We start from the raw sequence: 27,143 nt of genomic DNA, 5'->3' as shown, positions 1-27,143 counted from the left end.
CTGAGGCTCATAGAGAAGGGAATCATGATAGTGTCCAGGAGAGTGCCAGAGCCTCCCATCCCAATCCAGCCTCCTGATTTTGTTTTTAAGAGAGGGAGAGCGCGCAAGTGAACGAGGGGCAGAGAGAGTGCGTGCATGCCAAAGAGAGTGAGAGAGAAACGGGGCTTACCCAAAGAGGGGCTCATGTTTACCCGAAGTGGGGCTCGAACTCACCTGATGTGGAACTTGAACTCAAGAATGGTGAGATCATGACCTGGGCCAAAGTCAGATGCTTAACGATTGAGCCACCCAGGTGCCCCCAGCCTCCTGTTTGTTTTTGTTTTTATCTCTAGGTCTTGCGCAGAGCTGGGGCAAACATAGGCCATTCTGAGCCCAGAGCTCAGGGCAGTCCCTTTCCAGAAGCCTATCTGTCCTTCCCATCCTGTCCCAGAAAGCCCCATTATCTTAGGGGAGACCTTTATTCACTTGCCTAAGACTTCCTGTCGTCCACTCCATGCCTTCTGGTGGCTCCAGAGCCTATGGTGACACGGTATACCCTGAGTGAACTCACAGCTAGAGAGAAGAGTCATGTTAACAAACAAGTTCCTCAGAGCGAAGCCCAACCAGTGTTCCTCTCCAGAGTCTCTGGAATTCATTCTCTCTTCTCCAGCCCCACTGCCCTGTCCTAGCTGGTCCTCAGCATCTCTGACCTCCTCCTTGCCTTCAGAGCTTCTGTCCTGGCCTTTCACCCACCCCCACGAAACACCTAGGGATCTTTCCAGAGAGCCAATAGCAGAGGGTGGCCAGGAGCTCACAATGGTGATCAGGACTGAGGAACAACCCTGCCGGGCCTGGGAAAGCTCTCACATCTCTCCTCTGTAGAGTGGGGACTGTGCCTGCTTCACAAAGTGGCTGGAAAGACCTTTGTTGTCCCTTCTAGAGACCCCATGCCCTAGTGCGTGCCCTGTACTTGTATGCTTCCTGCCTTTGAACAGGCTCTTCACTTACACGCCACCTTCTCCAGCTCCTAAAGATCATCCTTCAAGGCTCTGTTCACATCAAATGTCGCTGCCTCCCTGAAGCCTGAACTGACACACCTCCAAGCAGCTGAAACCACTCCTTCCTCTTGAATGGATGGTGTCTTGGCCAAGGAAGAGAGCCAGGATTCAAAGCGAGAACTGTCTGAATTGTCAGGTCCCACCCAGCTTCCCTCTGGCCTCTGTGCAGCCTGAACAAACAGGTGAGGGCAGCACCACCAAGCTCTCCCACCCTTTCTCTGAGCTGAGAAGTCCAACCTAAGTGCCTGTGGGTTACTCCACCGCCAGGCAGCCTCTGCCTTCCAGATTATGATGTAACAGTTGCACAACTCACAGATATTTTTGAAAGAAACTGTCAATTTCCTCTCCTGGGCACTGCCGGGGGCTGTGGCCTCCATCCCACCCAGAGTCCCCAACAGCCTCAGGACTCTAGAACCCAAATATAGTGCAGGGTTGTTGAAGTGATAAAGAAACGAAAACGCAAGACGGTAAAGTGACCCAGTTTTATTTTGGTTTTGGAGGCCAGGGGGGGCATTGCCCCACTGTGCAGGGATCAGGGCTGTACAATCTTCTCCTCCCCAAGGCGGGGGCCCAGGCAGCAGGGTGGAGGCCCGGTGGGTTGGCGGCTCCAGGGACCCAGTGACCGCAGTAGGTTGCACAAGGAGAGAAGGGGCATCAGGCAAGCAGCCTGGAATGGCTCAGATTGGGGGGTGGGGTAGAGGAGAATCCGAGAGGACAGAGGATCCAAGAACCGGGAGTCCGAAAGGGGGTCCGGTCCCCTTCACTTTACCGCCGAGGCTCCGGGACAGAGAGGGGGAGCTAAACTGTCATCCTGCAGGAGGCAGGGCCGGGAGTGAGGCCAGGCGTCCCAGCCCGGCGTCAGGCTCTGTGCGCTAACCCGCTGCCTCCACCCTCACGGAGGGTGCGCGCGGGGCCCAGGCGCAGGGTGCGGACTCCGGCGGGCAGTCAGATCCCCTTCTCCTCTCGGGCGCGCCAGGCAGGCGCCCGACCGCATTCAGCAGCTCACCGAGCCGGCGGGTGGCGCCGACCCCAAGTCCGAGAAGCAGTCAAACTCGCTCTGGCCCAGGAAGAGCTCCGGCAGCTCGCGCACGCGGTGCAGCCCGAGCTCCAGCTCCAGCGACGTCAGCGCTTCCTCGTCGATGAGTTCGGCGTCCATGCAGCCCAGGGCGTGCGCGGGCGGCGGTGGGGCCGGGGCACCGGGCGCCGGCTGCAGGCACTGGGGCCCTCCCGGGACGCCGGGGGGCGCGGTCGCGCGGCCCGGGTACAGCGTCGCCACCGGCTGCAAGTGCGCGCTGCCGGCGGCCGGCGGTGGCACGGCCGGAAAGGGCTGGAAGGCAGGCGGCGGCCCGAAGGGCCCGTACGCCAGGGCCCCGGGTGGGGGCGGCGGCGGCGGGCCCAGCGGAGTCCCCCGCGGCCGCAAGCCGCTGTCCAGGCCCGGGCCCGCGTACGGCTGCAGCGTCCGGAGCGCGTGGGGGCCGTGGGAGGGCGCGCCGGGCGGCGGCCTCTGCACCAGGCGGTAGCCCTCGGCGAGCATCAGGTGGTCGGCCATGACGGCGGGCCGGATGCCTGCAGGGGCGGGGGTCGGATGGTCAGCGCGGGCGTCCCTCGGTCCCGGCCAGCTCTTCCTCCGCGGCGAGGGATCCGCGTCCCGTGCCTTCACCGCAGCCCAGCCAGGCCAAGGAAAACGGCACTCGACCCGTGCTACTGTCCAGCCCAGGGCGCACCGAACTCAGAGGTCCCGCGCGCCCCGTGGTCTCAGCTCTCGGCAGCTAGAACACCGCACACCCACGGGTTCGGGCTCTGAGACCTCCGCGCCGCGCCCCCAGAGTCAGTATCTTCTTATACCAGAGGCGGAGCTTCCCCGCCCCCAGGCGCTCATTGGCTGAATGGGACGCTCCTGGGCCGGCCTGTCCCCCTCCTCCAGGTTTCAGCCCCGCCTCTCCCGGAGCTCCGCCCTTTGGGCCCGAGGCTGTGCCTTCAGGGTTAGAGAGCTGTCCTGGGGAGGGGTGTTTTGCACTTTTCAAGGGGTTTGGGCCGACTCTCCTGCTCAGCCTGGGACTGGTTGGGGCCAAGCTCGAATTGACCGGAAGGTGGGTTGGGAAGGGCCAGAGGTTTGGGTCCCCAGAGCTGTAGGATCACAAGCTCAACTTCTTAATTTTCCAGATGGAAACCGAAGCTCAGCGGTGGAAAGGATTTTCTGGGAATACACACCAAAGTCTTAACAGAATCGAGACATGGCTTTGTGATTGCCATCTCTACACAGGACACATGCACTTTAGCGGTGCAGGGTCCCCCGGAAAGTTAACTGCTTGTCCCCATGACCCCAGGGGAGCCAGAGGCTCCCTCACGGGCTCCCACTTACTTGTCGGTGGAAGCATGTACTGGGTTGTTTGTTATTAAAGTAATTTATAGGCACGTCCCCTGAAGGACTTGTATCCTCAGCATTTGGCCCAGAGCCTGGCTCAGAACAGGCTTTTAGTAAATGTTGGGTGAAAGAACAAATGATCAAATGAATTGAAACTCATTCACCTGAGCTTCAGTTTCTTCATCTGCAAAATGGGAGCAATGGCAGCACTGACCCTACTGAGTTGTCGTGAGGGTTAAATAAAGCAGGGCATGTATAGTGCCTGGCACATAGTAGGTGCTCAAAAATGTATCTCAAATGAATGAAAGGCTGGATTTAGTTCTGTCCCTAGAGATCTTCAGAGTCGGGGATCTTGCACCTTCCCCTGACTGGTAACAACTGGGATGTTTAGAGTGCTTTGCATTCCACAAGCATCTTTTTTTTTTTTTTTTTTAATTTATTTTGAGAGAGAGAGAGGAAGCAGGAGGGGCAGAGAGACAGGAGAGTGAGAATCTCAAGCAGACTCCACACTGTGAGTGCAGACTCCAACGCAGGGCTTGATCATGACAGTTTGTGAGATCACGACTGAGCTGATATCAAGAGTTGGACGCTTTACTGACTGAGCCACCCAGGCGCCCCCCGACAATCATCTTAATGGGGGCAGGGCATGGATGAGCAGCTCCATTTTGCAGATAAGGAGACTGAGGCACACAGAGAAGTGGGCGTCCTGGGGTCCTGCACAACCAGAGCTAGCATGTGAATGCCTGTGTCCTTAAAGCAGCTGGAGTCTCTCCAGGTGGCCAGGAGAGAGCCACCTGAACCTTGCCCCTCACTTCTTTGCCACTCTGCCCCTCCCTTCTTTGGCTCTTCTTCCCTGGTAGTGTCCTTGGGACTTCCTGGAACTTGGGTTTATCCAGCTGATGCAGAGGGGAGAACCTCAGAAGCCCAAGTTTTAGTCATATCCCCACCACTGGGAAGCACTGTGACAGCTGGGGGTTATGAGGGGGTTGTCCCTTGATTCCCAGGGCCTCGGTTTTCTGCTCAGTGAAAGGGAGATTCTAATCCCTGCCTGGTCACCCTGAGAGCTTGTGGCAAGGTCACTAGTGACGATGGGTGTGATCACGTTTTATGCCAAGTATAAAAGGTGCACAGTGGAGTGGATTCTCCTGAAACTCTCCAATTAATGCTTCGCATAGAAATTCCTAAGGCTGGCTGCACCTGGGACTCACCTGGACATGTGTATCAAGTGGGGGAAGGTGGGAGGGCTTTTGAAAAATACTAAACCTCTGCCCCCACCTAAACCTCCTGACTCAGACTCTGTGAGGGTATTTTTGAGTCACAAGAATTTGTGTTTTCAAAGAGCGATCCTGTCATTCTGGCCTAGCTGATCCAAGGATGCTAACATTTGGGAGCCATTGTGCCACTAAACAGTTTTCTCAAAAAAAAAGCAAATAAATAAAGTGTGTGTGTGAATAATGTTAAAAAGCCCTTTAATGTGGTCAACAAATATTTATTGGGCACCCACTCTGTGCCAGACATTGATCGCCTAGTGGTATTGAAGCTTTGGGGATCAAGTAATTCTTTTTATTTTTTGGATTTATTTTTGAGAGAGAGACAGCGTGCGCAGGACAGGGGTAGAGAGAGAGGGAGACACAGAATCCGAAGCAGGCTCCAGGCTGTGAGCTGTCAGCATAGAGCCTCAAGCGGGGCTCGAACTCACGAACCGCGAGATCATGACCTGAGCCTATGTCGGATGCTTAACCGACTGAGCCACCCTGGTGCCCCTCAAGTAATTCTTTGAGCATCTAACGAAAGGTCCAGACATCATGGCCACAAACTGTTGTGTATGAATGTTCAGGCCAGCAGATCTCTGGGGGCATCCATGAGGTCATCAGGGGTTCGTGGAGTTTGGTTACTTGGGGACATGTAGGAAAGTGTAAATAAGGAAAATAATCATCCAGATGTTAGAAAGTGGGGGAAAAAAGTGGGAAAAAGAAAGAAAAATAGAGTTGAGAAGAGATTGGGGTACAGGGGCAGCTTGTAGTATTGAACAGGACGGTGATGGTAGGTCTCACTGTGACATTTGGGCAAAGACTTGTGGGATCTGGGACAAGAGCCATACCAACAGAGGGGACAAATGCAATGTGCCAGGGACAGAGGCATTACTGCCACCCAGGACCTGTCCCAGACCAGAATCAGTTTCTGAATCAGAAACTGGGCTGGGGCTCAGACAGCGGCAGACAGCGGCATTTTCATAAGCCCTGTGGGTGGTTCTGAGCCCCTATGTTAGGGTAAAGCCTCACGGTAGGAGTGAGTGACAGTCAGGAGGGCGTGTGGCTGCAGCAGAGGGAGCTTGGGGTTGGAGGAGGTCAGAGGGAGGAGGGAGGAAGATGACATGGGGCTTGTAAGGGCTTTGTTAGGTCTCATAAGGACTTTGCAGATGAGTAACATGATCTAACTTGGCCTGAGAAGCACTGCTCTCGGTGGATCTCATTTGTTCCCGGCATTTCCGTGAACTGCTTCCTCGCTCTGCCTCGGACTGCCCAGGCACCTTCATTTCTCGGGGCTCCTGCTAATCCTGCTGCCTGGAATTCTCTTCCCCGAGACACCCACATGAGTCACTCCTTTGCTGTTTTTGGATCTCCATCTAAGAGTCAGCCCCTCATGTGCCTGGGTGGCTCACTCGGTCTGTTAAGGGACCGACTCTTGATTTCAGCTAAGGTCATGATCTCGTGGTTCGTGAGATGGAGCCCCACGTCAGCACGGAGCCTGCTTGGGATCCTCTCTCTCCCTCTCTCTGCCCCTCTGCCCTCAAAATAAACATTTTTAAAGATTTTAAAATAAAAATAAAGATCGGCCCCTCATAGAGACCTTCCCAGGTCACCCTCTGTCCCTCTCTATCCCCTCACCCTGTTCTGCTTTGCCGCTCAGTGCCTCCTACCACTTGGCTTTATGCCAAAGAATGCCTCCCCGCAAGCAGGTCAGCTCCCTGAGAGCCCTTGATTCGCTTGTTCTGCACAGTACTTCTGAGGCCCCAGAGCAGTACTTAGAAAAGACTTAAATATTTGTTGAGTGATGAGGCAGAGCGGACATTATTGTCCTTCTTGACAAAGAAGGAAACTGAGGCCCAGAAAACCACTCAGGAGGTTGGCCGAGGTCACAAGGTGTGTGTGTGGGGGGAGCTGGCGTTGGGAGCGAGAAACCTGGTTAATTGTGGTGGTTCCCCCAGATGTCCAGAATTTTTTGGTACACCTCCTTAAATTTCCCTCTCCTTGAATGTGGGCTGGACGCAGTGACTCACTTCTAACAAAAAGAGTATAGCAGAATTGATGGTGCCGTTTCCAAGATTAGATCATAAAAGATAGTGTGGGTTTCTCCTTGCTCTCTTGAATCACTTGCTCTGGGGACATTAGCTGACACGTCATGGGAACATTAGCTGACATCCAGCAGCCCTATGGAGAGGCCCACCTGGCAGGGAACAGAGAGGCTTTCTGTCAACAGCCCCTGAGGAACCAAGGCCTTTGGCCAACAGCCGTGTGTGTGAACTCTCTCAGAAGCGGACCCCCAGTGCAAGTCAAGCTTTTAGATGTCCACAGCTCCACCTGACATCTTAGTTTGCCAGATGAGAGACCTTGAGAGACCTTGAGCCGGAATGAGCTAGCCAAGCCATTCTTGGATTCCCGAACCACAGAAACTGAGATAATAAATGTCTGTTTTATTTTTTTAAAAACGTTTTTAAACATCTATTTATTATTAAGAGATAGAGAGAGACAGAGCATGAGCATGGGAGGGGCCGAAAGAGAAGGACACACAGAATCCGAAGCAGGTTCCAGGCGCTGAGCTGTCAGCACAGAGCCTGATGCGAGGCTCGAGCTCACAAACCGGGAGGTCATGACCTGAGCCGAAGTCGGACGCCTAACCCACTGAGCCACCCAGGCGCCCCAATGTTTGTTGCCTTAAACTACTCAATTTGGGGGGTAATTTTGTGCCACAGCAATAGATAATTAATACATGAATATATCAACCATCCCTGGTCCATCCCCCACATGGGCCTTACTTTGCTCTACTTTTTTTTTTCCCCTAAGCATTTATCATGTTTTAACACATTAAATAATTCACATATTTATCATGTTTAATTGTTTATCTCCCTACCACTAGAATGTCAGCTCTGCACGGCGGGGAACATTGTCTGTTTCATTTATTGATTTATCTCCGGTACCTAGAACGGCACCTGGCACATACTATATATTTATTTTTCACTAAAAATGAGATATTATCAATGAAAGACAATTCTTATTTTGGAAAAAAATAGAATGGAAAAAGAATTCATGGATGTGAGAATTAGTAAAATAGGGATGTAGGTGCTCAATAAGTATCAGAATGTTGAATGACAGAACGGCTGACTTTGTGCGAGGGCGGCAATATGCCCCGCCCCACTCAGACACATTCCTGGCCAATGAGATGTGAGCAGAGGAGGTTGGGCGGGGCTTCCTGGAAAGCTCTTTCAAACCGATGAATTATGCAGAAGAGGTGAATCCACAGAGACCGGATGAGGATTGGGGGTTACCAGGAGCTGGAAGGAAGGGAGAACGGGAACAACTGCTTAATGACTCCTTTTGGGGCTGGTGGCTCAGTCAGTTAAACGTCCAACTTGGGCTCAGGTCATGATCTCATGGTTGGTGGGTTTGAGCCCTCCCATGCCCCCAGCCTGCTTCTGATTCTGTGTTTTCCTCTCTCTCAGCCCCTCCCTCACTCATGCTCTGTCTCTCACAAATAAAAAACAAAAACCAAAAAGTTAAGGATTCCTTTTGGGGTGATAAAAATATTTCGGAATTATATAGTTGGTGATTACACAACATGGCGACTCCATTAAATGCCACTGATTTGTTCACTTTAAAATGGTTTGTTTTATGTGATATGAATTTCATCTCAAAAAACAAACAAACAAACAAAAAAAACCCACCACAGGTGGATTCAGCCATCACTCACTTTATGTGCTTTGCCTTTCCTTCCTTCCTTCCAGGGATGAGGATGTGAGGCCTAGAGGGGCAGCAGCCATTTTTTCAGCATGAGGGCAGAGGAAGAAGAGGAGGAAGAAGAGAAGAGCTAACACTTATAGAGTGCTTAATGTGTGCCAGATACTGTTCCAAGCTCTGTATGTATATTAATTCACTTAATAATTACAACAATCCTATAAGGAAGGTACTATTCCCATTTTATAGATGAAAAATCTGGTACAAAGAAGAAAAATGTTGCTAAAGACAGCAGAAAGGAATCTAGGAGAGGCCTGAGACCCCCCGTGCCATGGAGCCTCTGTAGCCAGTCCTGGAAGACCTACTTTGGCCTTCTTACTATTTGAAGAAAAAAAAAAAATTAGTCACGTCATTGTAGTTACGTTTCTGTCCATGCATCCTGAGGTTCAAAGCCAGGTGTGTCTGACTTTAGTGTGCAAGTGCACCTCACCACTGTGCTCCCCTCATCTGCAAATCAGTTATCAAGTGCTTTTTGGTACCTGAGATCCCACAGGATGGTGGTCCTCTTGTGGGTAGAGATGGGGTCTCTCTCCTCTCAGAAGCCCCATTGCCTGACACAGGGCCTGGTCTGTACCAGAGTGTGGTGTGAGGTTGGGATTAGCCGCCTGGATCCAGGAAAGGAGGGTGGAGTGCAGGAGGGAGACATTCCCCAGCATAACATAGACGTCAAAGATGCAGTGAGCCCTGGGGATGTGGGGGTGAAGGGTGGGTGGGGGAGACGTCATGGAGGAGGGAGTCTTCCGGGATAGGCAGGATCTGGACAAATGAAGATGGCAGGGAAATGAACCTTCTCAAGAAAAGCATAGCTTTTGAATGAAAGCAGCAAGGCATGAATGTACAGGATGAAGTTCAGGAAGTATCAGGTAGCTGGGTGGGGCCAGAATAATGGCCATTTGTGTCTGGGAAGGAGATCAGGCTTGGACGGTGAAGGCCCTTGAAAGTCAGTGCTCCTAACACTGAAAATCATTGTGAAGGGTTTTCTACATCTTCTCTCAACAACCCAAGAAGGAGAAAGGGCAGGTGGTATTACACCCATTTTACAGAAAGGAATTAAGAAAGAGAGAGGTGAATCCATTTGGGTGATGTTGGATTGCTAGCAAGTGCAAGGGCAGGACTTGAACCTGGGTCTTTTCATTTCACATCCTACACTGGCCTGCTCAAGCAAGCTATGGTCAGTGACTCCTTGGGTAGGAAAGGGCCATGGAAGACTTCTGAGCAGGAGAGTGCTGATCCTCTTACTGGAACTTTCTCTCCTGCCAATGGGAAGGACAGGATGAATTTGAGGCAAACTGTTGGGGCATAGCAACAGACTCGTTCATTCGTTCATTCGTTCATGCGTTCATGCATGCATTCAACAAATACTTTTTGAGCCTCTGTTGTGTGCCAGGCACTTCCTGACATCGTGGAGCTTATAATTGAGTGACAAGAGACATGAGAACCAAGTGAAAAAAACCAAACAATTACAAACTGTCAAGGGCTAAGAAGGAAACAAGCAGGCAGGGTGATTTGAACTCATTTCAGAAAGAGGGATCAGGGCTGCTGGCCTCTTGGACAGGTGACATTAAATTGAAATTGATAGAGAGAAGGAGCCAACCCTGCCAAGGACAGAGGAAAGAAGTTCTGGGCAAAGGAGCACCACATGCAAAGGCTCAGGTGGAAAAAAGCTGGTGGGTTTGAGGAACTGAATGAAGGCGCTTAGGCTGGAGGGTGGTGAGCCGAGGGTCGGTGGTCAGACAGGCAGGCGAGGGTCAGGTCGTGCGGGCACTGTGGAGCTGAGGCAAGGGGTTACATGTGTTTCAAGTGGGATAGGAAGCCACTGGAGCCAGGAGGCTCCCCTTGGTGCCCCCATCAGGACCAAACCCTGTGAGCCCGAGGAAGAGGGAGATTAGGGAGGGATGGGGGGAGGTGCTCAACCACGTGTAGTGGAGTCATATTTAATAAGGGTGGGGAGTTGGGGCCCCTGAGTGTCTCAGTCGGTTAAGCATCCATCTTCAGCTCAGGTCATGATCTCATGGTTCGTGGGTTCGAGCCCCGCATTGGGTTCTGTGCTGACGGCTTGGAGCCTGGAGCCTGCTTTGGATTCTGTGTCTCCCTCTCTCTCTGCCCCTCCCCCAATCATGCGCACGCCCTCTCTCAAAAATAAATAAATGTTTAAAAAATTTTTTTTTAAATATTACTCTTCAACACATAAAAGAGAGAGATAAAGGCAGGAGTCAGCTAGTGCCCATGTATGTTTACATAAGGCTCCCCATAACGGATGCTGTTGGTGCCCCCCCAATCCCCTTTCCCATCTGTCTCACCGCCTCCCAGCTGCCCTGATGTCTGCCATCATAGCTGCCTCCTTCTCTTGCAAATTGCCAAATGGAAGCCTCCTCTTCCCCCACCCCAGCCCCTGCCTGTCCTGGGGACAGACTGGGGAGGGGCACAAAAGACTAGGCCCCTAGCCTCCATGTGAGATTGGCCTGTGGGGCTCCAGAGCTTGCTATGGCCCAGGCTGGGCCTGTATCTTTCTATCCCTTCCCCTCTTTCTCTTCCTCGCTCCTCTCTCCCCAGAGCTGTGCTTCTAGGGGAATCCGACCTAAGACTTTCTCATCTATTAGGTGCTAACGGTTGACGTTCATTCATTGTCTTATGTACTCCTCACAATAACTCAGGGGGATCTGCCTAGCTCATGGCGACACTCCTTCTCTGAGAAGTATCCTCTCTTCACTTACCCATGGGAATCCCCAGTAATGCTCTGTGATCCCACATTTCCCGGACGTTGCCCCCTGTGCCAGAGACCACAGCGGTGGACCTTAGCCCGAGCGGGGCTGGATTCTTTCTCCCAGGAGTCTGGAATTGGGCCTGAAAGACAGAAGCCAGACGGAGTGACTCTAGGACGGTCACACACAAACCTATGTGTAAACTGTGGGGACAGCCAGCTTTTGCCACAGGTAGCAGGTGAGCGGAGAAAGCCCATCTGCAGAGGGAGAGAGACAAAGCCAGCATGGAGGGAAAAGAGACAAGAGGGGAGATGGAGAGGGAGTCCTGTCTGAATTCCTGATGGCTTTGCAGGCATCGTGCCAGGCTCACGTGGCCCTCTGCTCTGGAGTTCCAGGAGCGCCCTGGTCTCCTCCTGACACAGACCTGAAGTTGCTTAAGCTAGTTAAAAAAACAGAGTGTTGACCAAGATGAGGAGTTTTATCCCCAGTTTACAGGTGTTGAGAAGGGTGTCAGGAAGGGCGCATCACCAGCCGATGGGAACAGAGCCAGAAACTGACGCAGCTAAGATTCACAGCAGGGTCTGGCTCGGTCCAAGGTCAGGCTCATCCCACTGCTGGCCCTGCCTCCCCAGTGTTCATGCCTGCCCATGGGGGACAGGGCTCTGGGCCCGTGAATGCAGCGTCTCTGAGCACCCCTACTCTGGACTGGCAGAAATTGCATCCTTGGACTCAGAAACTCCTGAGCTGACCGAGAACATGAGAAAGGAAAGTCTGTGTAACTGGGACCCCGAGACCCCACACATCTGGGGGAAGGGGGGTTGGCCTGAACTGCATTTCTTCACCAGCATCGGCCATCCCTTTAGAAATCAGGCTGATAAACGAATTAATGCTGAGCCCAAACCAGGCATGATTAATCATTTCCTTCTCCACGCTTCTGCTACTGCATCCTGTGTGAGTCATTTCCGTATCCCTATACCTCACATAGTGCCTACCACAAAATAGGCATAGAGGCACCTTTGCTGAATGAATGGCATTTTATCTTGCACTGTTGGATGTTGTGTCCACTCAGTCCCCTTGGCGATACTTAAGGCGGCCTGAGGGTAGGGCCACGTTTTATTCTTTGGTGTGGGAAGGGCCAGGTTAGTGCAGGGCAAAAATGTGGGCTCTGCAGACACTCAGGAGTCCATGACTTGAATTCTGCTTGGCTCTGCTTCTCTGGGTCTTCAAATCTTGTACAAGTTATTCCATCTCTCGGAACCTCAGTTTCCCCATCTGTAAAATGAGAGTGATAAGAATAACTATCTGATCGTGTCATCAGGAGGGTTAAATGAGATAATATACCTAACATTTACATCACTGGCCTAACACAAAGTAGGAGCTCGGTAGTATTAGTTGTCTCCACTCTGGTATTTCCCACGGTGCCTGGCATATGGCAGACATTCAGTAGGGCTAGGTCACCTTCGGGCCATCCAGGACCATCCAGCCCTGGTCAAACTGCCAGCATACTGCAAGTGCATGAATGGGCCTGGGAGATACCATTAGCAGAAGAAGAGTATCAGCTGAGCCCGGCCAAGTGTAGCAAAAGAGAACCAGGAGCCGATAAATGGTTGCTGTTTTAAGCCCTGTGTTTTGAGGTAGTTGTTACACAGCAAAAGCTGACTGAGACAAACAGTGAAGTTATAGGAAGGGCTGGGATGGAGCAGGTCTTTGGGACCAACTGGAACCAGAACTTCCTCTCTGTGTCTCTTGTCTTGGATTTTTTCTGAACATCATCTTTTTTTCTCTTTCACAGCACGCTGGTTTTCTTCATCGTGTAGAAAACATGGCTGAGTTTTATACCTTGCACTTTTAGCTACTGGAGAAAAAACTGAATCCTTTCTGGCAAAAGACTCCTTGGATCAGTTTGGGTCAAGCACCCTCTGGGACAATCACCTGGTGATGGGGGGGGGGGGGAGAATAGGATCACAAAACACACCCTTGGTGATGCATGCTGAGCACAAGACGTGCCAAGCCCTGTTCTGAGATTAACGTGTGTTTACTGACTTTATCCTCATAACACAACAATCCTATTGGAACTGTGACATCAATCTCTGCTTTGAAGTGAGGAAACTGAGGCACAGAGAGCTGAAGTAACTTGTCCACGATCATACAGCCAGAAAGAGGTGGAGCCAGGAATCACAGCAAGACTGTCTTGACTCCAGAGCAACCAACTGCACTACTCTGCCTCTCCTATTGAGCTCCTGGGGGATCCCATGTATAGCAGGGTAGGCAGGGTGGAGACCCTCCTAGGAAGCAAGTGGAGTACTTAGCTCAGAGAAGAGAAGCATCTAGGGTTCCTTAATCACATGCTTTCACATCACTAAATGGCTGTCAAGAGATAGGGAGAGTGGAAGGTTCTGAAAACGAGCCTAGGACCAGTGAGTAGACATCACCAGGGAGTAGGTTTCAGTTCAATTGAAGGAGTTTTTAGAGTCATGGTGTCTGAGGATGGGAGGGTAGCCCCTAGAAACACCAGAGCCTTGTTGCCAGAGGTTGGAGGAGCCTCTTGCCAGGGTTGTGAGAATTTCTGCAGCCCATCTCCAAAGGTACAGTTCATGCAGGACGAGTGGAAGATCCTCAGGGGGTAGGTGACTGGAGTCGATCAGTGGGTCCCAGATCTTTGGATCAGTAAACCACCCCCTTCCACATTTTAGGAACTGATGTAAGGGGACTTTTTTTTTTTCCCCCACCAAGCTAAGACACATAAAATAGCCTAACGAGTTGGCCCAACAAACCAAAACCAACTACCAGCCGTTTCTCTCCTGCGCGAGAGGAAGGCCATTTTAACACCAAAATATCCGAATGGCAATAAGCTCAGAATAAGCCATTTGCTTTCTCTTAAGGAAGAGCACTTGATAAAGGTACATGAACATAACAAAAAAAAAGGATATATTAAAAACCAATTGAAGGTAGAAAAATTAGGGCACAACCCTTTGTCCTCCATGCTGATGTGAGTATGATACGAGCTCGTCCATTTGGGGATCTGGAATTTCTGGGACTTGGAAAATGTGCCACTTACTGTTAAGAATCCTGTTTTAAGGAAATGGAAGCCATACTCTTCCAGCTGTTTTATTTCTTTTACAGACTGTGGGGAGTTAAGAAAAAAAAAAACAACAACAACAAAAAAAAACAGCTTCTGGGTTCTCCAGCCACGTTTTCTTGAACATTATGCCACCCTTCTGGACCTGCTGTCTGGTGTGTAGGGGGAGGGGAGCCCAAGAAGGGGCTGCCCGAGGAGCGGGTCCTCCTTGCCACCCCCCCCCCCCAGCTGGGGCCTCCCACCCTGCCGCCTTCCCCACCCATCTATGCTGTTCAAGCACCTGACCAGCCAACCCTCACCAGAGGGGGCCAGTTCAAACTGCCACAGAGACGTGTGGCTGGTCTTTATGAACCACTAGACCAGACATCCTGCAAAACCCCTTTCCAGTCTAATTACATTCCAATGACTGGTTCTCAGAGTCTCAGAGAACCCCCCTGTGACAGCCTTGGCTAGGCTGATTTTCGTCACAAAAAGAAGCATGTGAATGAAGACGGATTGTTATCATTAATAACAGTAACAGTAGCTGACATTTGGTGAGCCTTTCCTCCGGCGGGCGGTGGGCGGTGTTCGCGCATCACCTCGCTGAATTCTTACAATAACCCTGCAGAGAAGGAGACAGAGGTTAATGCTTGAGGTCACCCGGCAAGCAGCTGGCCAAACTAGCGTCTGAAGGTGTGCTAGGGTTTCGCTATTGACGACTGTGCCCTGTTCTTTATTTCCTTCTAAAACGTGGAGAGAGAGAGGGGTAGGTTGGGGCATGGAGAAACCGGGCCCATAGCTTCCCATATCTCCTTTAAGATCTGCTGTTTCCCAGCAGATGGGGACTGCTGTGTGATCATCTCCAGTTACTGTGGGTGTGACCTGCCTTCTAGACTCTGATGCATACATTCCCCAGGGGTGGGGGAGTCCTGTGCTCCTTCGATGCCCAGCCTGGTGCTGTCCTGGCTGGGGACTATGGGATGGGAGTGCCCCTGGGGGCCTGGCTCAGACTTAGGGGGCAGGATCGGGTCAGCCACCAAGGAGTAGTGCGGGGTTTCCTCTAGGTGGGCCGGCTGGCTCTTGCTGGGCTGGAAGCCAGCCTGAAAAGGAATTTCCCAGGCGTGTCTTAATTCTGTCTTTATGGGAGAGGGAGCAGAGCATTGGAGGACGGGCTCTGCTCTTCAATTGCTCAGAAACCAGATGCTCAAGGGGGAAAGCGGGGACTTGGGACACCTTCCTTCCCGGGGAGGAAGCAACACTTTCTCCTAAGGTATCAGGGTCTGGTTTTTCCCTCCTGGGAAGAGACCCCACCCCACCCCACCCCCCAGAGCTGATGGGTACCCAGAGGAGAGTCTCGGCTTAGCCGGGTGACCACTAGCAATTTAACCAGTGCTGTGTAATAGAACGTGAGTCACACATGAAATTGTACATGTTCCAGTGGTCACTTAAAAAAATAAATAAAAAGGAAACCAGTGAAATGAATTTTAATAGCATATTTTATTTAACCCGGTATATCCAGTATTATATCACTGCATCATATAATCGATATAAAGATTAATGAGCTATTTCCCCTTTTCATATTAAATCTTTGAAATCTGGCATGTGTTTTACATTTACAGCATAATTTGGAGGAGCCACATATCCAGTGCTCAGTAGCCACAGGTGGCTAACAGCTACCATATCGGACAGAGCGGCTTTACCCCGTGGGTTCTGGAAGCTTTACACCACGGATTCTAGGAAGACCAGGAAGGCCGCAGAATTTCTGCCTCGTGAGATTGTCTTTGGAAGGACTTCAAGGTCGTCTGGTCTGGTCCATCACACGCAGGGAAAAAACTTTCCTTTATGGAGACCCACTGCCCCCCTGCTGTCAGTGAAGCTGATGTCTGTGTCGAAGTCTCAGATAACTGCTCTATCCCAGCAACCCCCTGCCGGTGGAGATGGGCTGCTGATGCCACCAGTAAGGTGTAACACAGGACGGACAGGTGAGGCAGGAAGACACTGGAAGGAGAAAGGATGTGCCCTCCCCCAGTAGACCTCCTCTTCTCTGCCACCTTCTCCCTTTCTGGAAGGAACATCACAGTCTGGGCACAGAGTGGGCAGGAGTTCCTTTGATGAATCCCTAAACCTGACTCAGGCCCAACCCCCTCCCTTCTGATCCTCCTCCCTTCTCTTTATTGCTGTCTACAATGAGCTAGATCCTGTGCTTGGTTGCAGATAAAAGACTGGCCAGAATTCCTGGGGGAAGGGAGCAATTAACTCTGCCTGGGGCAACCGGGGCAGGCTTCCTTGCTGGACAGAGAGGAGCAGGGGAACTGTGGGTGTTGGGGGTGGGGGAGGGAGGGTAGGGGGCAGGAAATGAAGGGAGAGGGCATCCAGGCAGAAGGTGACAGAGAGAAAGAGCGAGGGGAAATGTGAAGGAGTAGGACTCCTAATTTCCCAGAGGTGAAGGCTTTCTCCTCCTCCAACTCTGGGGTCTCCGTAGCCACCATGGCTTCCCGTGAAAGAAGGAAGATTCCATTTTTTTACATGTCTGCCCTACCTGAGGTCCTAAGAAGACCAACACCTGATGGGTACTCAGTGAACAGAGGGGAAAGAGGCAAGCTGACAAAGAAGACATTAGGGTGAGGTCAAGCCAGCTGGGCACGGGGGACACGGGGAGCAGGAGAGGGGCAGGGAGGTGCTACCCCAGTAGTTGGAGGTAGTATTGCCCTCATTCGACAGGGAAGGAAAGCGAGGCTCAGAGAAGGCCCATGAGGGGTTAAGGCTGACTTCAAAGGCCAATCTTTCTAGGTTCTTCCTGGCATGTCCTCACCTGGCTACTGCCAAGAACCCAGCAGTGACCAGGTTCTTGGCAGGCACCCCTGCCTTTGGAGAGGACTGCTTCACTGGGAGCTCCTGGTCAAATGGAGGGTTCCTGGAAAGGCCTCCTGTAACAGGCACTCACTACCCTACTGGACTTGGGGATCACCCAGGCAGCCCCCCTCCACCGCCCCCAGGTAAGGATGGGAGCTAAGGTGGCTGGCTCAGGGTCATACAGTGAGGGGGTAGGAGAGGTGGGATTGACCACTCCTGCCCCTGGGCGCTGACTCATGGCAGCCGGTGTGGGAAAGCCCCTGCCAGTCTTACAGCCTTGGGTTTCCCAGTCAGGCAATGGGTAGGATGGTCTGGCATATCTGCTTGGGCCTAGAGCCAGGGGACTGGGAAAGAGCTGAGCACAGCACATCACCAACGTGCCTCGCCCTGTTCCAGTGCCAACAGTTCACATGGGGCATCCCTGCCCGTGGGCAGGAGCCTCTCCGGTTCTCAGAGGGACCAGGCCAGGCTCTGACGTGGCTCAAATCCCTAGCACCCAGCACAGGCAGGGTGACCGTCTGCCCGATTTGGCCAAGACCACCTCCATCTTAGAAGTCCTGCATCCTGGGAACCCCTTGGTCCCGGCCAAACTGGGACACTTGGTCACCCCAGCCCTGGCACCAAATGCAAGTTCACAGCACTCAAAAATGTTCTGCGTGAATACAATCAATGAACAAATGAGCAACAGTGCTGGGAAGGAGGCTGAATGGTGACTGCTGTCCCCATCTTACAGATGAGGAACTGAGGCCCAGAGAGTTTCAACTTTCAGGTGGCTCATCTCTATCTCATGCCTTTTCACCTGCACCAAATTTCCTTCAAACTGTCCCCTGAGTATTTTCAGTTGGTCACTGGGGTGGGAGGCAGCTGGGCAAAGAAAAGGCATTTGGTAAATTATGCCCTCCTAAGCTTGAGGCTGGAAAAAACGCTGAGAAGAGGGGAGGGGGAGGAAGGGGAGGCTACCATTTGAGCTGCACAACCTTCCAGGGCCTCAATGCCCGTGCTGGGCTCGGCGGCCTCAAACCTCCTTCCAGCCACCTCAGCTCTGTGGCCTTGAGCGACTGACCGACCTATTTCCTCAGCTTCAGTTTCCTCATCTGTAAAGTGGGAATAAAATACAGACGCTCGGCTCCTGAGGTTTTCGTTGAAAGGATTAAATGAGATACTACACAGAAAGCACTCAGCACAGGGCCCGGCATAGATACAGTAAGCGCTCAGGAAATGTCAGCTGTTACTATGTTTCTTGTTCGGTGTTGCAGGCACAAACGGCGCGGTCCCTGTGTGGTGGCGCCGCGGGAGCGGCTCTGGAGGACAGAAGTCTGTCTGACACTCCAGTGCCTGCGTGTGTGACCCCCGCAAATCCCATCGCCTCTCTGTGCCTCAGTCACCACGTCCGTGAAATGGGGGTTCACCCGCCTTCAGGGTTGCCGCGGGCACTACGCGAGCGCGTGTGTATTTGGGATGGGTCCAGCACAGAGCGGGGACTTGGTGACGAGCCATGCCTTTCTTCCCCCCCACGCCCCCCGACCTTAACCCTGCGAACGATCCTGTGGAGTTCATATTGTTATTATTGTCATTTTTGTTTAGGGAACAAACGAACGGAGGAGTGGAGGGAGAGGGCGCGCGGATGAATGAATGAATGAATGGTTGGCGCGTGGGCACCTCCCCGCGCTCTCGGCCCCCTCGGCTTCCTGCAGGGAAGGGGGCTGCGGGCCCTGCGCTCTCACCGCCGGGGGGGGGGTGGGGTGGGGGGTGGGGGTTAATGGGCGCGGGGCGCTGGCAGGTGGCAGATGAAAGGGGCCGCGAGCGCCGCCCAGAAATTAGCCTCGGGGCGAGCGGCGGGGCGGGCTTATCGGCCGCCGCGGCCTCTCGGGCGGGAGGGCTCGCGACGCCGCCGTCCCCGCCCCCGCCCCGGGCGGAGGGCCGGGCTGTTCCCACGCTCGGCCGGGGCCGGGGGCGTTCTCGGGCCGGCTTGGCCGCGCGGGCCTCGGCCGCGGAGGCCGGGCTGTAATTAGGGTAATTGCGCGGCTCCCCGCGGGCGGCAGCTCCGGACCCCGCTGTGCCGCGCTGGCCGGAGGTGGGGGGGGGGGAGGAGGGCAGGGGGCCGGGGGCGCCCCCACCCGCGGCGCGGCCCGGTCCTGCTGCCGTGAGTCAGCGCACCTGCTCTCCCAGCAGAGGAGGAAGGGGCTCCTGCCGGGGCTCTGCGGGGGGGGGAGAGAGCTAGCCTTGAGGGCTCGTTGGCCAGGCCTTTCGATGCTGCTCCACAAGCGGGTGGTGTCCCGAGCGGACGAGAACTTCTGGGGTCCGGCCCCGGGAAGGTGCTTAAAGCTTCACACGGTATCGTGATCCGCCCGTCAGTTTCACAGGTGGGCGCTCAGAGGCCCCGAGGGGCTAAGCGACTGTGCCCGAGCTTCCACAGCCAGGACATCTGTGCTTCAGAGAGGAGGAAAGTGAAAACCCCACGCGCAGCAAATGTTGGTTTGGCTTCTTCGAGTACTTCGGTGTTACTCCAACCCTAAAGCCCATCCCTGATCCTTTGATCTTTGGCCACCCTACTCATCACCCCGGCTTCTTACCACTGATACAAGCCACGTGGAATCCTTCTGGAAAAGGCACGTTAAAAAGAAATAATCCAATTTCAAGCTCTACTCTGTAATCCTAAACCCAGCCCAAACCTTAACCCTGGCCCACACCTAACTCCCAAATTAATCTTGACCTTGGCCCCCTCCCCTGCCACTGTTCCCACCCTCCCACCTCCAGGTACCCTCCTTCTTGAAGGTCTGCTTAAGGTCTCCCAAGGCTTGTTTCAAAGCCTCTGGACCTTTGTACATGCTGTGGCCTCTGGCTGGGACATCCTTTATTCGGGGCCACTTGGTTTCACCTTTTAAAATTAATGGTAAACCCTTTGAGTTCCACTCTCCACCTGTGCCACCTTGTACCCTGGCCAGGCTCTCCATAGACTCTGAGCTCTTAGAGGATGGGGTTCAAGCCTGCCGGAAGTAGAAATTGGGAGTAGAAACAATTAATTGTGAATGAGTGAGTGAATGAATGAGAGAATGAATGAATGGATAAGCAAATGAAGAGCTATTCTGAACCTAAATCCTTAACTCTCTCCCTAGCCCTGGATCCCTTCCCGAGTAGGGAACAATTGAAAGATCAAGAGAATGTCCCTCACTCTCCAAGTGCCTTGAGATGATTAATTCTGTGTATGTGTGCCCATGTGTGCGTATGCATTTGAGCCCAGGACTTTGAATCAGACAAGCCTGGGGTCTACTCCAGCCATAGTGGTGCTTCCCAGCTGAGTGACCTGGGCAAGCGACTTCATGTCTCTGGGTCTCCATTTGCTGATCTAAAATATAGAAACCATAATAAAACCTATTGTGGAGAATTGCCCCTGCCCCCCACCCCCTAGCCCTTTGCCTGCGGCAGGGTCAGTGTTTGGTGCGACAGGAACCCAGTCTTTCTTGAGGCCAAGGAACACCAAGGAGGGTAGAAGGCAGGGCCACAAGGAAGGGAGACAGCCCCCTTGGGTGGGGAGGGAGGCTTCACAGAGGATGTGAGAATCAGTCAGTTTGCTGCTGGGCAAGTCCTGGCAGAGGCAGCTGCATGTTCAAAGACACCAAGCTGGGAACAAAGGTTGCTCTATTATTGCTGGAGGACAAAGTGGGAGGTGGGGGGTGGTGGCAGAAATTGGGGCTGGTGAGGGTGGTAGTGTCTGGATCAGGAAAAGCTTTGAGGGGCCTTTGGCTGTTGAACTATATCTCAGAGGCAATAGGGAGCCATTGCAGATGTGAGCAGGGAGGGATGTCAGATCTGGGCTTTAGAAAGATCACACTGATCAGTAGTGTGGACAGCATGAAGGTGGTCATGGCAGGAAGCAGGGAGGCACGGAGTGCCTACTGTGTGCTGGGCGATATTCTAAATGCTTATCGGTTTTAAGTCACTTAATTCCCCCAACACCCATACACAGAAGGTGCCTCGGAATCTTCTAGAAATACCATCTGGACACTAAAGTCTCCCATGTTTCCATCTTTAGCCTGCACCTCCCCTCTGTTGGACCTATATGCCTAACAGCACACAGGCTTCTCTGTTGCACCTCTAACTAGGATTCCTCGCCATCAGATGTCTGAAAAACGTCTTCCCAAACCTGCTCCTCTCAGCCTTCCCCATCTTAGTAAAATGACAATTTCATCCTTGAAGTTGCTCAGGCTAAATAAAAACTTAGGAGTCTTCCTTGCCTACCCTGTCCCCACCTTTTCCCTCAGTCCTTATATCCAATCCATCCGGGGATCTGGTTGGTTCTGACTTCAGCCCACGTCCTCAGTCTGATTACTTCCCTGCTGCAGCCAGTTGGGCTGAGCCCCGATTCTTAACCTGGATTACTGCAGTGGCCCCATTTGTGACTGGCCTCCCTGCCTCCGCCCCTTGCCCTGGCCTCTCCAGTCAATTCTTCACACAGCAGCCAGTGGGACCTTAAAATACAAAGTCAGATCGGGTTCCTTCTCTGCTCAGATCTGACCCCATCTCCCTAACATCAAAGTCAAGGTCGATGCAACAGCATCTAGATCCCTCCATAATCTAGTCCCTCTTTCCCCAGCTTCTTATCAGACTTCTGTACTAGGCCACTGTTAATCTACTCTAGCCACACTGACTTCTTTGCCATCCTCCAACACTCCACGTGCCCCTCAGCCTCAGAATTCCTACACTTGCTTGCTCCTTCAAGTTTCTGCTCAAATGTGACCTTCTTAGTGGGACCTATTGTGGGACATTAGCCACCTTATTTTTTTTTTTAAGTCTATTTATTTATTTTGAGAGAGAAAGAGAGCACAAGTGGTGGAGGGAAAGAGAGAGGGAGAGAGAGAAAATCCCAAGCAGGTTCCATGCTGTCAGTGCAGAGCCTGATGCTGGGCTCAAACTCACAAACTGTGAGATCATGACCTGAGCTGAGTATTTCCTTCTCCTTTTTTTTTTTTTTTTAATGTTTATTTATTTTTGAGAGAGAGAGAGCGTGCGCACGCAGGGAAAGGGCAGAGAGAGAGGGAGACACAATCTGAAGCAGGCTCCAGGATCTGAGCCCGATGCAGGGCTGAAACTCACAGACTGTGAGATCATGACCTGAGCCAAAGCCAGACACTTAACTGACTGAGCCACCCTATTTAAAGTAACAATGCTTTTTCTCTCCCTACCCAGGGGCTCTCTATCCCCTTCCCTATGTGTTTATAGCACATATCACCATCTGAAACATTTTATATTCTATTTTTTTGGTTACTGTCTTTCTCTCCCTCTGCCCCCCACCACACTAGAAGTCTCACGAGGACAGGGATTTTTGTTTATTTGCTTCATTGCCACATTCCCAGTGCCTAGAATATTATAGGTGCCCAAATAAATTGTATTTGTTTAAACTTTATTTATTTTTTGAGAGAGAGAGAGAGAGAGACAGAGAGAGATCATGAGCAGGGGAGGGGCAGAGAGAGAGGACCCCAAAGCAGGCTCCGAACTGTCAGCACGGAGGCCGATGTGGGCTTCAAACTCACAAACCGTGAGATCATGACCTCAGCTGGATGCTTAACCAACTAGCCACCCAGGTGCCCCAAATTGTTTTGAACCTCCAATACGGAATCTTCACTTTACAGATGAGGAAACTGAGGCACAAAGAGGTTAAGTACTTTGCCCAAGATCACATACTAGTAAGTGGCCGGGCTGGGATGATGGAACCAGAATATGGGCAGTGACCGCAGTGAGCGGGGGAGGGGAGGGCTGGGTGAAAACAAGGGCTCTCCGGACGGGCTCAGGTGACTGGGTCCAGAGTCCACGAACTGACTGCTGCACCAGCAGGGGAACCTGATATTGTAGGACCTCTCAGGGTTGACATGAAGGTTACATTAGTCTGGAATTGAAAACACATTGTATATGTAACGAAAAAGGATTTTTGCAAAGCTATCCCATGAATTTTTAATTCCCGGCAATTTTCCTGTCCTTCGTCACCCTTGACACTGAGGCGTCTACTGCTTCTAGGGGAGGCAGATTTGGCAGCCGACGAGAAGCTAATCCTTGGCCTTGACTTTCTAAGTGGATATTTTGAACGAGTAGAACAGACAGACCGTTTCGGAATCCAGAATTTCAGATTTAAAGACCTGTGCACTCCGGAGGGATAGAGAGTTTTTCTGAACGCACCCTCCCACCCCCAACCTCCAACTTCCTTTTACATGTCAAGACCTGGAGTCTGGCCAAATGGACCATGGACTTTTCACTCTGAGCCCTGGAAGGAGGGAAGGTACGAGGTATGGCAGTGATTCTCAAATTTGAGTGCACAACCAAGTCACCTAATGGGCTTATTCCAACACGGCTGACTGGCTGCTCCCAACCCCGGAGTTTCTGATTCAGTAACTCCCATATTGGGTGAGGCCTGAGAATGTGCATTTCTAACAAGTTCCCAGGTGATGTTGAGCACGCTTTGAATGGCCCTGATGTCAGGGATGTTCTTAGCCACACACCTTTGTGGAGCCCACCCCTTCCGGGATGGAGGTATGGAGGGGGAAAGGCAACATAGGTTTCCGGGATCCCAGGAAATAGGGATGTAGAAATGCTCAGGAGGACTGTGGGCCAGAGAGAGCTGGGGTCAGAGGAGAGGGTGTGGCAGCTGTGGCCAGGAGCAGTCACAGGCGGTGGATGCATGGGGACCTCTCCGGAGGACAGGTGAGATGCATACATCAGTGCACCCAAGGGAAGAGACGAGGCTGGAGGCAACCCCGGGACCACAGACCCTGAGTTACCCAGGCCCTCGCCTCCACCTCCCCTCTCCGATGTTACCCAAGAGAAGGAAAAGAGCGGGTGAAAAATCCTGAAAGAGCGAGCATTTTACCCTCAAGAACTCAAGTGGACCCGGAGGAGCGCACTTGAGAATGTCTTGCCAAAACTCTATTGATCAATCCTTCTGCTCCTGTGAGAGCTTGTGGCCCCACAGCTGCATCACAGTGGTTAAGAACCCAGGCTGTGGAGTCATTTACCGGTGACACAACCCTGAGCGGGAGACCCTCTCCAAGTGCAAGCTGAAGACGAAAATCTCCCCCACTTCACGGGACCGCGCAGTAGGAGAACATGCAGGACCAGTGCTCGGCACGGAGCTAACATGCAGTAAATGGTAGTTATCGTTATTCTGGGTTTAAAAAATTCTTTCCCTCTCATTTTTCCTTCTCTCTTCCTCCTTCCTCAAACACTTGCAGGCACCTACTAGGCTCTGAGCTAGATTTTGCCCTACAGGGAGGAATCAGACAGGTCAGGGGGTTACCGACCATGGGCTGTTACTGTGTTGGGGTATGCCCAGGAGACTGGGGGAATCAGAGAAGGCTTCCTGGAAGATGGGATGGATTGCTTACACAGCTGGCTTTGTAGAAGCTGGTAACAAGTCAAAAGAAGATTTTTTTTTTTTAAAGATACTTGGGAAGGGAGAGTAAAAATGATAAAATTTCTCCCTTAGTCGGGGTTCAGAAATATAATTCTCAGGTACAACAGTTTATAATGGGGGGCAGGAGAGGATGGTCATCTTTGGAATCAGGTAGAAATGACCTAGAATCCAGATTCTGAGGTTTAACAAAATGTGTGACCTTGGGCTAGTTACTTAACCTCTCTGAGCCTCAGTTTTCCTTATCTGCAAGAAGAGACTAAAGATATCTGCTTGATACCTGGGTCTGCCGTTTGAATTAAAGGAGGCTGACTCTGCAAAGCACCTGGCGTGTTTGTTTACTCATTAACTCCAAGTTCAGGGCAGGAAGGTGGATCAGGGCTGTTTTCTCTCCACTTTCCACCCAAAGCCAGCCTGTCGCTTGGCATTCTGGATCTCAATGAGCTGATGATCATCTGTGTTCCCCACCAGCCTGGGTGCTGCGTGGGGACAGGGTCTGATTCAAGCTGTTTAGCGAATCCACTTTGGAAAACATTTGGCATCATCAGTAAGGCTGAAGACCACCTGCCTTATAACACAGGTATTCCCCTCCTTGATATTTAGAGAAACCCTGCCATTGGGAGGCATGTACATAAAGGTTCACAGCAGCATGTCTATAACAGCGAAAAGCGGGAACACCCCAAATATCCATCAGCAGCAGAATGTATAAATGATCATGGTCCATTCTACAGTGGGATGGTACACAGCGGTGGGAACACACGACTGACAGCTCCTGACGTCCAGGAACCTCAGGACGATCGTGTCGAACAAATAAAGCAAGTCACAGCAGAATCCATTCACTGCGATTCCTATGTATAGTTCACAAATATGCAAAACTAAGTGTTTTTTTTTTTTTTAGTGATATGAACACATTTGGGAAAATAAATTTTATTATTATTTAAATGTTTATTTTTGAGAGAGAGAGAGCGTGAGCAGGGGAGGGGCAGAGAGAAGGAGACACAGAACTGGAAGTGGGGTCCAGGCTCCATGCTGTCAGCACAGAGTCTGATGCGGGACTCAAACCCACGAAGCATGAGATCATGACCTGAGCCAAGGTGGGAGGCTTAACTGACTGAGCCACCCAGGTGCCCCATATTTTTTTTTAACGTTTATTTTATTTTTGAGAGAGAGAGAGCAAGCAAGCAGAGCAGTGGCAGAGAATCTGAAGCGGGCTCCACGCTGACAGCAAAGTGCCGGAGCCAGGGCTCAAACTCACGAACCATGATATCACGGCTTGAGCCATAGTCAGATGATTGCCACCCAGGCACCCTGGAAAATACATTTTAAAGTAAGGGAATGATAGACACACAGTTCAGAAGGGTGGTTTCCTCTGTCCTGAAGGAGGGAAGGAGCCAGGGCAGGAAGGACACACGAGTGGCACAAAGGTGGCTGGGGGGAGGGGAGGGATGCAGGAGTCACCTCAGTTCTCTCACCTTTAGAACATACATGTATATTATAAAAATTTTTTCTGTGCTTGCCCAATATTTAATATACCAGGGCCAGATCTCGACTAAGAAGCTTTGGGGGAAGAGGCCCGTGGGGGCAGGGAGGATACAAGTAGCTCAGAAAAGTCCCCAGGGGCTGCAGGGCTGTGGGTCTATAGGACCTGCCTCATGAGAAAGAGTGGGGCATATCTCCTTCATGATGACCTCTCCCATCGCTGTGATTCCATGATCCACTATCATCACAGACTCTCAGATTTCCTTTCCCAAGTCCCTCGATCCCAGAAAAAAAAGGGCTCCAGGTTAGGGAAAGTGGCTTCTGAGTTTTACATCCGGGTCCTGTGGATTTTATTGCTTTCTGGGCATTACAGGACCATTGGGAAGAGGTAAAGAGATGGGGCCTGGAGAACCCCAAACGGAGCTCTGGCACACAGTGAGCGCCCAGTAAATTTCAGTTCAGAGAAAGGAAATGTGTCTTAGGGTGATTCCTGGCTTCCAGCTGCAAGACCTCAGAGGCCGGGTCCAAAGAAGCCTTGTGGCTTCTGCCTTGATCTCTTGGAACGCTGGCTCCTCTGGATGTGTAACCCAAGTTCAACTCACCCGGTTTTATTTACAAAGCTCTTGCGTGAGAGCTCAGGACCTTAGCAAATCTAAGATGGGGGAAATTCCTCCGTGGTTGGGGAACTTCTCTGGTAGGAGGTTTCCAATGGCACCCGGCCTTGGCATTCTGGTGACCGCTCACCTCTGGGAACTGCAAGCCTTTCTGAAGCCAGGATCCCAGTTCCGGATTCCAGAGGGTGTGTAGTGGGAGGGTGGAACCCGAGAACGCAGCTGGAGGCGCTCGGGGCTTTAACAGAGGAAACCCCCTGCTCTCCCCAGCCCTGGGACCCACACAGGTCTCCTTCCTTCCGTGAGCCTCAGATTCCTCAATGGTAAAATGGGAGAGCAATCCCTGCTCGTCACAGGGCAGCTGTGAGGGATGAGAACATCCACCAAGTGCTGAGGACAGTGGCTCCCAAGCCCTGGGCTGGAGGGGATGCAGTCTAGAGTTTTCTTTTTTTTTTTTTTTTTATTTAAAAAAAATTTTTTTTTCAACGTTTTTTATTTATTTTTGGGACAGAGAGAGACAGAGCATGAACGGGGGAGGGGCAGAGAGAGAGGGAGACACAGAATCGGAAACAGGCTCCGGGCTCTGAGCCATCAGCCCAGAGCCTGACGCGGGGCTCGAACTCACGG

The 27,143-nt window shown here is 52.0% G+C and overlaps 1 protein-coding gene and 1 long non-coding RNA gene across 2 annotated transcripts; one reads left to right on the top strand and one right to left on the bottom strand.

Annotated features, from left to right (window-relative positions):
* Positions 1–1,409: 1,409 nt before the first annotated feature.
* On the top strand, positions 1,410–13,000 carry LOC125172773 (uncharacterized). The gene is made up of 3 exons (XR_007154829.1): positions 1,410–1,504; positions 8,405–8,536; positions 12,909–13,000. It is a non-coding gene; the product is annotated as an uncharacterized LOC125172773 (long non-coding RNA).
* CITED4 (Cbp/p300 interacting transactivator with Glu/Asp rich carboxy-terminal domain 4) lies at positions 1,505–2,844 on the bottom strand. The gene has a single exon (XM_047871275.1). The coding sequence runs from the start codon at positions 2,584–2,586 to the stop codon at positions 2,032–2,034; it is 555 nt and encodes a 184-aa protein (XP_047727231.1). The 5' UTR covers positions 2,587–2,844; the 3' UTR covers positions 1,505–2,031.
* Positions 13,001–27,143: the final 14,143 nt, after the last annotated feature.

The sequence above is a fragment of the Prionailurus viverrinus genome, chromosome C1, assembly GCF_022837055.1.
Source record: "Prionailurus viverrinus isolate Anna chromosome C1, UM_Priviv_1.0, whole genome shotgun sequence".
Taxonomy (NCBI): domain Eukaryota; kingdom Metazoa; phylum Chordata; class Mammalia; order Carnivora; family Felidae; genus Prionailurus; species Prionailurus viverrinus.
Note: the sequence above shows the minus strand (reverse complement) of the source record. Positions and strands in the feature narration are given on the sequence as shown.